General features: G+C 32.7%; 1 protein-coding gene across 8 annotated transcripts in view; it reads right to left on the reverse strand.

Annotated features, from left to right (window-relative positions):
- Positions 1-13,474, reverse strand: part of ZNF148 (zinc finger protein 148) — a 107,992-nt gene that overhangs the window by 20,911 nt on the left and 73,607 nt on the right. For all 8 annotated transcript variants that reach the window (XM_039843244.1, XM_039843241.1, XM_039843246.1 and 5 more), the window contains 2 exons: positions 6,630-6,753; positions 5,254-5,337 (listed from right to left, as the gene is read on the reverse strand). In XM_039843244.1, coding sequence (XP_039699178.1) covers positions 5,254-5,337; positions 6,630-6,753 — 208 coding nt within the window. The remainder of the gene's footprint in view (positions 1-5,253; positions 5,338-6,629; positions 6,754-13,474) is intronic.

The following is a 13,474-nucleotide window of genomic DNA, read 5'->3' on the forward strand; positions in this document are numbered from 1 at the left end:
TACAGTGCTTAGAAGAGAATAGGTACTCAATAAATTTAGATAGCATTATTAGCTTTCTGATAGAGATAAATTCTTAGGAATTTCTAGCCTTTTAACTATCCTAAAGTACCTGTCTCCTTCTGGTTCTTTTAAACTAGCATGTCTGACACATCGCTTGTCCTATTATCCAGCATCTACAATTGTTCTGATGTCTGCTTGCCTGCCTGATTTTTAATTTGCTACTATGTGTTTCTGAATTGATTATCTGCTATCTGTTTATCTAAGCTTTACCAAAGATTCCCAACTTCAGTACACCCCAGATTTTCCTCTTGGTCCTAGCTTCCATGTGCTTCTGTTTTACTACTGTTCCTGTGGTGACACTTGACTCCCATGTAACCCATGGACTTACAAAATCTACATCTACCTCACAGGGCCAATTAAGTTCTATTCCTTCCATGGAGCCACCTATGTGAGCCTTCACTGGTCTATTTCATGTAAACTAAAGCACAGGTTGTCTATACTACTATATAGGATTTGTCAAATTGTGAGTCACACAATTCATGCATTCATTCATTCAATGATGATACATAAATAATAATGAGACCACTACAAGAGATATGTTAAGCTACAGACTTGTCAAAACAAATAACGAACAACAAACAATTTGTTTTTAAACTATAGACACTACAACAAAGAACACTTCACATGTATTTGAGGGGGAGGGGTAATTACACTCATACACAAAATATATACACTTAATTGAAAACTCATTCTCCATATTTCGGTTCAAATGCATGTTAAAATGGAGTTAATTTTCTGGACGACTTTTCCTATCCCTCCGTAAAACACCTTTAAAGTACTATATGGTGTTTTATACATACATACATATGTATATATGTGTATGGTTTCTTTACTATCTTTACTGAGAAGTTATACAATGTGAAACTTTTACATGTGCTTTACATAAAACCAAATTTTAGTGCGACTTATTGAAAATTTTGCAGAGCAAAAAAATCTGGTTTCTGAAAGCTTTGTTAAAGCAGAGAATGTCAGCCACAGCAATCTGTACTTCCCTGCTTAATCTTTCTTGGCAAGCTCTGCCCATGCCAGTGCCGTCTGGCTTCAGCAATCACAATGCCAAGAGCTGATAGTGCAGACAACATTCTCAGTAACACAAACAAAATTTATTTCCTTCATCTTCCAAAGAAGAGTTAAACCTCATCTAGGTCTTTTACACTTTCTTTTAATAAGAGTTCTCCATTATAGTTAATAAACTATAAATTAGGGCTTTAAAATAATCAGAGGAAAACTATAATTTTTATTAATAACTGAACTGTACTGAAGGAAATACTAAGTGCTGAGCTTAGTCAAGGGTGTATCGACTTTCTCTAACTCCACCCCACTAGCTCAACTGGTTTAAAAAATAATAATGCTATTATTCAGCTATTAAACATGGTTGTGAGTTAAAGCCATAGACAAGAGGAGAAGAATATCAACATAAGTTTTCAGGCATGAAGAATGCTTACACAGAAGACAAGTTTTCCAGTGTTTCTTATTACATTTATATCCATAAAACTGTACACATTCAAGAACTAAAGCTTAAAAAAAAACCTTTATTGGGAAAGAAACCTAATATATGTGCATACTTCAGAATGACTTGGCTTATTTTCAAAATCTCTTTTATTTTGGGGAGGAAAATCATTTTATAAAAACTACCCCATATACAGAAATGGTTTCATAACATTTTTACTAACAAAATAAAAAATTATGAAAAGTGGCACAACTATATAAAACAACCATAATTTGCTATAATAGTAAGAATATCAAGATAGATATTCTTGACTTACTATTGAGAGTAATTTAGAAAATTAAAATAAAATACTGAATATTGTACTTAAGTTCTTCACTCCTCAATTTCACACTCTCTCCCAACGTCAATAAGACCATCATTTCCTCAGAGTAAAATAACAAGGTGACTAGAAAAGAACACAACTGGATATATGTCATTCTATATACGCATTTGGAAATGCAAAGGAAAAGGTACCTCAGATAAAAGCATCTGATCACATAGTAAATCTACCAGTGATTTACCATGTGATCAGATGCTTTTATCTGAGTTAAACATGTTTAACTCAGATAAAATGAATGTTTAACTTTGGTATGTATGTACCTGAGCAGTAATTCTGACCCTAAACAAAATGATCAATTAGGATTATCTTCAACCTTTGCTCCAAGAATTCACCTTCTCTCCCATATCCCCAAATATATTACATTCACAGAAAAGATATGAATCTTCCATAACTGCTAAAAATAGCAGTCCCAAGTATATTTGAATTTTGGCAGTCAAGGATCAGCCTCAGGATGAAAAAGTAGTCTCCCCTAAAATGGTATTTCATAGGCTAGGACAAATTTAGGAAATAGAATTAAGTGAGAGTCTATCCAGGCTGAGTTTTAAAATTTTCTATTTGAAAACCAAACCAAGCTAGGTCTTGGATTTTTTTAAAAGCCACAGAAGATTTCTTTATTGGTGGCAAGAGCAGCAAAGTAGGAAATGATTTTTAATCATGTTGCAAATGGAGGGGAGAATGGGCTTGGGGGCTGAAAGACTGGAGAAGACAGTATAATGAGGCCTAAAAGGATGAGGGAGGCTATAAGGAAAAAGCCTGTAAGAACTGGTAATTCTTTTCACAACACAATCTTTGAGAATTAGTTCATAGGTGACTACATTACCTTCTTAACAATTTAAACGTGGATAAACATAAGCAAACTCTTTTTTACTGACATAACTATTTCAATGTATTCTTCTAAACTAAGAGTATAAAGAGAGAGAAAGCCCTGACACGGGTAAACTTTAGTGAACTACCCCTCTCCAAAAATAAGTCATTTAAAACATGAAAGAACAGTAAGGACAAAATAATAAATAATGAAGAACATATCTGTGGTTCTAAATATATATTCCCAGATAAGTATAGCTTATAGGTATGCTGATTCTAAGACAAAAATATCTGTCTTCAGAAAGAGTCCATTAAAAAGAATCAAGAAAATGAATAAAGAAAGAAAATCTAGTCTCCTTACATTTAAGTTCCTGGGAGCTGATGCGGGGAGGACACGATCAATGGGGTAAAACTGAGTCTCTTTTCAAAAGAAACTTTTCTCTGTTAAAAAATGATAGTGACTGGTTTGTCCTGGTTCCTTTCAATTCCTTACATTCTTCTAAATATATTCTCTATGAGAACACTCCAGCATTTGCTTCAGTCGCATTTAAATGTAACCAAACCCAAAGGAGGATTGGTGGCAAAGCAAGAAAATCTTAAAAATGCCAAAAGATACTGTTCTGCTTCTAATCCCATTCTGCATTGTTAGTGATTTTGCATGTGTACTCTGGAGTCACAGAGACTTGAGCTGGAATCTTGGATCTATCATATATATACTAGATCATATAAATTTAGAAAAGTTTCTTAATTTCTGTGTGCTTTATACTATTTCCTCATCTAAAAGAATGGGAATAGTAATCATTCCTCTCTTTCAAGATGAATGTGAGTAAATAAGATATTTAACAAAATATTTAGCACAATATCTGCTCTTCAAGATACCCAATGGCCTAGCACAAGTTGTTTTCCCAAACAGTGAGATTAGAGGATTGTGACCAGAATTTACTAGAACAGAAAACAGCAGAGCATGCAGTAAAGGTTAAGTATTGTTTCAAAAATCTTTTTATCGGATTCTCATTCTCTCTCCCTTCCTCCCTCCTCATCCCTCCCTCCCCTTCTCTCCCCCTCCTCCTTCTCCCCTCCCCGCCTTGAAATGAGCCTCCTACAGTTTTCTTGTGTTGCCTTCCCTGTGTAGCTTTCAACAGACAGCACATCTGCCTCTTCCTCAGGACACAACATCATTTTGTATAAAACTCTGCAACACTTATTACACTGTGCTTGTTTACATGTGTGTCTATACTATTAGACTATAAACTCCAAGGAAACTGTCTTATATTAGCTCTATATTTCTGGTACCTAAAAAATACTTAAGGCTCAGCAATTTTTTGTTGAATGAATTAATAAACCAACAAAATCTAATAGGTATTAAAAGCATACAAAAATAATTAACCACTTTCATTTATCATTATCTGATCAGGTTTTTTATTACTGTATAGAAATTTAAATTTAGCTATAAGTCACATTAAAATCAAAAAAGTTGTTCTTTTTCCCAAAGTGCCTAGTATACTCCTTTTCATCTGAATAAATGTTTACTTAAACTGAAATGGGTGATGTGCATTTGAAAAGTAGAACATCAAAGCATACAGATACACTGCATAGTTGAAGTTTTATTTAAGGAGACCAGTAACATTCACGCTTCCTTGTTAGAGGCAAAGGAAGTTAAGGAAAGTTATTAGGAAGAAATGGTTGCTTCTTCTAAACTACAATTGTCCATGGATCTCCTTTCCTGGGTACTGCAGGTACTTGCTTGAGTAATTAATTAATATAGAGAAATATGAAGAACTTTAATATTTTTAATATTCATATATTACCACCATCATTCTCAACTCTATTTAAATGTAAGAATCGAATTGTACAAATCTACCAACTCTGCTTATATAATGTCACAAAAAGGCAAAACACTAAAAATAAATTCTAAAGAAACACTTCACCACGCTTAGAGACATCAAAAGTTGACAGTCTACTAAATCAAGGTTACATATAAGACTTGGTTTTACATTAGTCAAAAAAAACAAAAAACAAAATAAATGTTTGCTCCAAAATGAGACTTAACTTTTTAAGGTATTGGTTCCTTCATAGTAATCTTCTGAAATATGTTTCTAAATCATTAATAACTTAACTGAAAAACTGGAAGTTTCCAACTTATTAGGATTACAACTTTCTTGATAGAGTGAGCTATATACAAGAAATAGTAAGAAAAAAGAAGTGGTATTGCTCCCCTCCCCCAGGCTAATTAATGTAAATGATTAATTTCACCTACTCTAAACTTGTTAAAACAACTAAGGAAACAGCTATTTCACAAAAACTTCCTTTTGTCACTTTAAATATATTCTACATTATTATAAAATTCGATTTCAAAGTAATTTATTGGGCTTGGACGTTAAAGCCAAGTCATGACAGTTAACATTGATTTATTGAAGGAAGGAAAAAAGATGAGCTGTGATGTATACTCTTAACAAACAAACTAATGAAAGTGGCAATAAATTGTTGCTACTCATTACAAATTCTCTCCTGTATCTGAAAGGGTAGTTTTAATGACCCTAGTAAGGGTGGCAACACTCACCAGTATGAATCTTCTCATGTCTCTGTAGCAGGTACTTCTGTATGAAACGCATGTCACATTGACTACACTGAAATGGTTTTTCGCCTTAAAATAATTTCACATCCACAAATTAGTTACTGAATAAAACACAGTTTATAGTTACTATTTCTGAGGAAAGATAAATCTTAGAAACCCAAATTCTGGAAAATTCCAAATTATTCATACAATTTTTTAAACTGCTCATTCACTTGTTTTACTTCCTCTTAATTTTTCCCCAAGATTTTAAAATTCACATTCTCACAATCATATAAAAAGGAAATTAAACCTGATCTCTAGCCTTCAAGGTAAAAAAAAGAAAAAAGAAAAAGAAAAATCAATTTAAAATAGAATTTAAAAATCACAAGGCTAGAAAGGACTCTATAGGTTACCTAGTGTGTCTTAAACATCTTTTCTTCCTTTTTATCTGGAGGGATCCACCCACTTTGTTCTCCCAACCATCAGGTTATATTCTTGCACTTATTTTCTCCAGAACCTTCAGAATTTTATAAATATCCTTTTTTAAAAAAAATCCTGTATTTTCAGTCTCTCTCTGCTGTAGCCTTTCCTTTCAAGGAAAGTATTCTTTGGTCTGCTCTATGCAAAGAAACATTCTAGAAATCCTGAAACACTCCTACCTTATTACTTTCTTGCCTTTCTTTTACCACACCTTGAAAGAGTCTATCCTGTCTCAAACCCTTCACTGCCCACTTGTGCTTTAACTCTTATACTCTACTTTTTTAAAAGCTACTCGTAATCTTCTTGCTATTTATTTTATTGGTTGTTTTTCTCAGTTGTCTATCCTCTCTGAAGGTTATACCTCTGTTAATGATACTCTTCTTGGCAGTTTTCTCTTCTTTTGGCTTCTGGGACAACTGTATTTTCCCAGTTTATCAAATCTACCTTATTGCTCTGCCCCTCTCCCTATTCCTTGAATTCAACCTATATGACTAGTCTGATTCCTCAAAGATCTGTGATCAGTCTTTAGTTCTGCTCTCTACAACTTCATGTTTTTAATTATCATTTTTTATATTTGATTCCCAAATTCTTATTTCAAACTCCATCTGGACATCTTGCATAGAAAAGTAAATGTTGACAGGCTTTTAGTAGTACATTCTTTTACTGCTAGAACACATTAAGCCAAATAAGTGTCCAATTAAGACTAATTAATTTTGCACATCCATGCTAATTATTTTCTCGTTTAAAAATTTTCTTAGTTTCCTTCTGACATTCTGGCCTATAAAAATCTCTGATTTGAAATGCCAGGTTAGCTATGGTCTTAAGAATGAACGACATTTACACGAAGATAAAATAGTAAAAATAATTTTAATGGCCATAAGCCCATTTAACTCAAGAAATACCTGTATGAATGAAGACATGTCTCTGTAAGTGATAGTTCGTTCTAAAGGCAGCATTGCAGTGCTCACAAACGTGAGATTTAGGGGTTTTCAAACCAAGTGATCCATCCTCATTTATTGTAAGGATCTAGTTTAAAAAAAAAAAAAAAGGCAAAAACAAAAGGAAGAAGTTTTAAAAACGTAGTACTAATTTATATAAAAAAGATAATGCCTTTAATGCAAACAATGGTCACCAAAGATTATAAAATATTTTTTCCTAAGTAATTTTCAAAAGGCTGTTAGAAAATATTAATATATATTGTCAAAAAGTACAGTGTGACTCAGAATGGGTAAAGATCAGATAAAACTTTGGAAACTGGTTAAGTAAGATCTCAGCTCTCAGCCCCACCCCTCTCCAAAGCTGATGTCTAATAGAGTCCCTAAGTGATTTCTGTTAGTGTGAGCATAGCTTTATTTTCTATTTCAAATTCTCACATACACAGGACAAAAGTCTTATGTTTTAGACATGAAGTAAGTATTAATCAGTATAGGACTGGTTGAATAAATCATGGAAAATGAATACAATTTAATATCATGTGGTTGTAAAGTAAAATGAGAAAGCTCTCTATATACTTATATGGAAAGAGCTCCAGGATTTATTAAGTAAAAAGACAAACAAAAAAACAAAACAAAGTTTAGAATCCAGTATGTAATTCTTCTAATTTTTATATATGAGAGACTACATATATATACTTTCTTGTATACAAAAGATGTACATGTATTTGTTTGTATATACATAATAACTATTTGAGAAGGATGTACATAAAACGGGTATAACCTCAGTTGCAATGGCTGGGGAACTTGGAGGCGATATGTGAGAGAGACTATGTACATACTTAAAACGCTTTTCTAAGCCACATAAATGGCATTACATTTTCATTTTCTTTTTTAAGGATGAGAAAACTAAGTTTTCAAGTCATCCTAGGATAAAATTTGGAATCGGGTTCAGTCCAGGATCTCTAAGGTTATTCTAGGACTACTAAACCATTATTAAGCATATTCCTAAAGATATTTGTCAGATAAATTAGAGCAGGTATGGGGAAGGAAAATAGGTAACAAAGGAATCAACCTTTTCTTCCTGGGCTTGAGGTTAAGAATACTGTGGACCCAGTCTGAACAGTGCCAGAGAGAAGCCACATTTGGGCTTCAAATTCCAATTTATCAACCGTTTGTTCTATGTGCAACAATAAACTGCCTCTCTCATCAGACACATGGCAGAGTGATAATAATAAATGACCCCTTTTTTCATTATTGAGAAGAAAGATGGCAGAATATGATGTGAAGATAAGCAGCAAGCAAAACTAGGACATAAATTCAGGAGGCACATGGCAAGTATGAGGCAAATACTGGAGGTGGGGGCATAAAGAGTGGGAGTTAAGAGGATAGAGAAATCTAGGAAACCTCTTAAGAAATACAAAAGCCTGTGGAAACTGATTAGGGCCTGTAAATACACAGCTACGACCCCATCTCAAACCTAGAAAAGAGAAGTAGGTAAGAAAAAAAGGCTTTAATTTTGTAAAATAATTTTTTACTTTAAATTTAGGAAGACAATTCTGCCTATACTGTATATTTGTAAATCAATGGTAATTATTATGCAAATTATACAGGGCACTTGGGTTCTGGGCAAACAGCCAATGTGGTCAACAATGCTTCAAAGTCTATGCACCAAAGTCAAAGAGAGAAACATTTGGCAGTAGAATGGAAGAGAGTCAGTGAGAGTGCAGTTTCACCTCTGGCCAGTCAGTTGAGAATTTTTTTCAACCCCTCGTAGTCACAAAATAATATGCAAGTTAATACTGTATAAAACAAACAAACAAAAAAACCCACAAAATCTTTAAAATACGATTCCAAGTATTTCTAACATAAAAAAATAACAAAAAGATACTAAACATTTCATATAAAATAGAACTAAAATAAGACAGTACCAGATATTTTTTCACATGTTGATAAATAAGATCCATGTGCCAAAAAACATGGCAGTTCAATAGCTTTCTGTGGCATAGCAACTCCAAGGAAAGGCTTTATAAGGAACAAATCTGGTCCAAGTTACTTAATGTGAAACGGATGTAATCCTTAACTGTACAAAGCCCTTTTATGAAGAATTAAGGAGTTCTAGGTCATTGTTTTCTGGCACTGGAGGTAATGTTGCCTTTCATTGTGGATTCAAGCCTTAATTCAAGGTGGATTTTATAGATGAAACAGCTAACATTGGATTGTGAATAGCAGACTGAAAAATCGAGCATATTTATAAAGTTCAAAGACAGAAAAATCAAATAATTGGGCATTTTATATTTTATTTTCATTTTTTTCTTTTCTTTTTAGGCCAGGGTAACAAACATCTGTACAAAGCAAAATTCATCTTGTCTCAATGGTACTTCCAATTTGTAATCTGTTTTAAATATAACCACCTGATTTTGTCTGTTTTATTCACCACTATAAACTCAGTATCTGGAACATAGTGAGACTCTATAAATGTCTATTGATGTAGCTACCTGCTATCCATACCACACATCCTCACAGCTTACCACTGTATTCTTTTTAAAATTTATAACAGTCTAAATAATACTCAACATACTTGATTTTTTCCATAATTTATTTAATAAATTTAAAACAATTTTTCAGTAAAACTTTTCAATACCAAATGGAATCTTTACTAATCTACTCTCTTTATCTCATGGTCCATTAGTAGATACATTTTTTCATTCTGAGCCAAATCTGTTCCCTAGCTAACTACCTATATATAGAATGATGGTTACCTTAGATAATATACCAGTTTTTGTCAGGCAAAGCACTAAGAGCTACCTATTCAATTCAGAGATTTTTCAGTCCTCAAGGGTCACTGACACTGAATAACTGAAACGACACCCCTCAGTGAGAACATTTTGCTCTTTTAAATGACAGACAAGATTTTTCCCATTTTATACTATGTATATTACGTCTACTACATAAAATTATTAAAGCATATTTTAACCTAATGATTATAAATTACATTCTTAAATCAATCTGAATCAACTTCTAAACCACTGAAACTCAAAAGACAACTTAGAGGAGAGCATTTAAATTTCTCACCATTATGAGTTATTTTACTGAAAGTGGGGGCGGACAGTGAGGTCTAAAATTCTCTCTCCTTTTCAAATCCAACTAGAAATGGAAGAAGAGTGCAACCCCAAAGACATACAACAAAATAACAAAGTCATCTGGAGCGATAACTACTACCACATTTTGACCATCACAGTTATCTCTAAGATCCCACCCTCATACTGTCACTTTTTTTCATTCTTCAGGATTTTGTCTCTCAATATTAGATTTTACATACTACCAAATTTGATTTTTAAATGGTGAGATTTTGACAGTGCTAGAACATGAAACTCACTGTATCATAAGCATGATATGGTATGATAAATAGTGCTCAGAATAAGGACTCTGAGTTTCAGAAAAGGTTGTTTCTCTCATGGTTTCTTAAATATTAGGTAAAGAAATATGCAATATTTTTAAAGAAAAATTTACATCAAAATATTTTTAAGTTAGGATTCCATTCTGTGGAAAAATTATTTACGTAGAACATGTAATTTCTGGGAAAATCAGATAAATAAAATATTAATAATTCTTTTACTAATTTTTCTTGTTTTTCTCTTAAGAGAAAAACATATTTTTATCTCCAGTCTTATAATCGGTACTTCATCTTCAAAGCCACTTCTTCCATAATTAGGTTAGCATATAGGACAAAGTATGACAAATTCCTAGTACATCTATTTCTCTGCTGCTTTTAATTAAATTTTCCTCATTTTTATCATTTAATTTTAAATCTTTTTGATATCACAATTAAAAATCTTTTCTGGGAACCAATGGTGTATAATAAGTTACAAGGAAAAAATTCTCTATATAATTTATAATCAATTTGATTTGTAGATTATACTCTTCCTTCCTGAATTCAGCATAACTTTGAATAATCAATTTCTATTCAGATCACCTAAAGTGTTATAACAAACACAGATCCTTTCTCAGTACCTGATAAGAGATCCTGGCACATAACAGATATCCAAATTATTTGCTGAGAGAATGAAAAAGGAGATACCTTTCAAAATAAGGAGAAATAAGTAATTTAAAAGTATCCTGCTTTATTTCATTCAATTACTAAAGAGTTTGAAAGATCTAAAAAATGTATATAACATTGTTGTATTTTACTGAAAAAGATCTAGAGTTCAGCAGTGTTAACTCAACAATCCTCATAAAACTCTCTGTGGTAGAAAATGTTATCTCCTAATCACCTAAAAAGTCAGCAGCAAAGTCAGGTGACAATACTTCATTTCTCCAGAAACTTCTAGTATCAAGACTTGAGACTTTCAAGCTTAGAATTAAATCACTATCACCTTGGACTCTTTAAAGAATATACAGAAATTACTTGAATAAGAATCTCCAGAGATGGGGCCTGGCTATTTGTAACTGGAAAAGCTCTATTGGTGATTCTAATGCAGTGCCAGGAGGGAGAACCACTGACATGAATGCACTGAGACAAAATTAAGTCTACTGAGACTTTTCATATATTTCTAATAACTTTAGTTCTCTATAGTCCTAACCACAACAAACCAAAAATAGATTCGAAAGGGCAATGGAATGTGATGTTAAGTGGTCATATAGGTATAGCAATGTAAAAATGAACAGCATGTCATTAAGGAATGAGACAGCTAAGCTATTATAAGCAGTCAAAAAACAAAATCTAGCAGTCAGGAATTTTCAGGGTAAGGGGAGAAAAAAAGCCCTACTACCTCAGTCCTCCCAGGGGGCATTGTTACAATGCATATGATTTTTAAAAAATGTTTACAACATACCCTAAGACATTAAAAGCTGAATCATGTTCAAATGCACTATATTTAAAAAGTAAACACATTAAAGATTTCCAACAAGTGGTTAAAATAAAATTAAATTTGACATTTAAAAGGGACAAGTTTTTATTATACAAAATATTTACTTGCATAAAACAGCTTATTCCATAATAGTACCAAATAACTTGACCTAGATAATATTCCCTAGCTTGATTATTCTCTTTTTCTACAAACATGATGCCAAATGTATTTTGGCAATATTCAAGTATCAATCTACCTTAAAATGACTAGGCTTTGCCATATGACAAAGGCTCAGAAAGCATTTACTGCTTAAAATTCATGGGCAGCTAAAAATGACCTAATAATATAGCACTTCTTATCACAAATCTTATCATGAAGGAGCCACATATATGGGAAATGAGCTCTGATTATTTTACTAAAAGTCTAAAGTCACATTACTTTAGTTATACTTCCTGTACAGATCCCCAATCTAATATGACAGAATAGTGACACATACTCAAAATATTCATGATGGCAAAATACAAGATTTGGGAAAGGTGTTGGGGGAGAGTGGAGTCCTCTAAGCCAGGGTCCCCAAACCCCGGGCCTATTAGGAACCGGGCTGCACAGCAGGAGGTGAGCTGCAGGTGAGCAAGCAAAGCTTCATCTGTATTTGCAGCCGCTCCCCAGTGCTAGTATCACCTCCTCGGCTCCATCTCAGATCATCAGGCATTAGATTCTCATAGGAGCACAGGTCCATGGTGCCAAAAAGGTTGAGGACCGCTACTCTATGCAATTATAAATTACAACTCTTTGAGTAAGTTCAGGTTGTTTTTAGGAAATTTAAAACAAGCAACATATTGATTTATAAACTCAAGCTTTTCTCTGCTCCTCAAAAGGGCAGAAAGAGTTACTTTATTGAGTTATTTTACTGAAAATTCAGAAGTGTAAACTCTTAAACACATGCCTAAGAAAATGTAAAGTAACTCATTGGTTATGCTTCAAAATTCTAAGACTCTATACACAAAAATCATTCACCTAGAGACTGCAGACCTGTGTTAAAAACAATCCACAACCACTCTGTTACACGTAACGTGCTAGAAAAATTTAAAAATAATAGTTTTTGTTATTCTCATACCCTGTTGGCCATATATTATTTCTGGTCATTTCACTTTAAGAATTCCCTAAAAAGACTGCTCTAGAGTATTTTCTTATAAATAATATGCTTAGAATAGGCCAAATCTTTCATCTGACAAATATGTAGATATAAAAATACTTAAATAATACTCTTAGAAGTATTATAAGATAATACATTATAAATGAATTTAACTATCTCAAAGAGAAAAGCAAAAAAGCTTAAACCCTGTAAAAATATGATCTGTATTTACAAACACCTAGAACATACCACCAAATAATACCCTACTAAGAGATAATAATCTGAATTTTAGTCAGAATTTCAGAATACATTACACTCAAGAACAGTACCAGAAAAACATGGCAATATAATATTAAGGAAAATGTAGAATTTACATACATTATGTTGTTTTTAGACTTGAAATAGATTCCTCATAGATCAGCAGTGAACCTAAAGGTAACATAATCACTATCCCAATTTTAGAAATTAATTTTCCTCAAAACCTGGCATTGTTCTATAATGAAGAACGTCATTTATTTGTTAATGTAAAAAATTAATGGAAAGTATCATATAAATTGCTCAAAAAAATATTAACCCCAAGAAAGAAGAAGGGAGGGAGGGATTTCACAAAATATAAAATGCCAATACTTACAGGGGTAAAAAATAAGTTTAATGTGACCAATAACTACAGAAATTAAAATTTAAACGATATTGAAATGTCCATCTTAAGCTACAAAAAAAGCCAAAGTCTCATACTCAAGGCTAGAGAGTGGAGAGACACAACTTAAGTCCACTGCAGGTAGCAATGTAACTGGTACAACATCTCTGGAAAGACTAACATTATCAAGAAA

The sequence above is a fragment of the Pteropus medius genome, unplaced genomic scaffold (genome assembly GCF_902729225.1).
Source record: "Pteropus medius unplaced genomic scaffold, Ma_sr-lr_union100, whole genome shotgun sequence".
NCBI classification, from domain to species: domain Eukaryota; kingdom Metazoa; phylum Chordata; class Mammalia; order Chiroptera; family Pteropodidae; genus Pteropus; species Pteropus medius.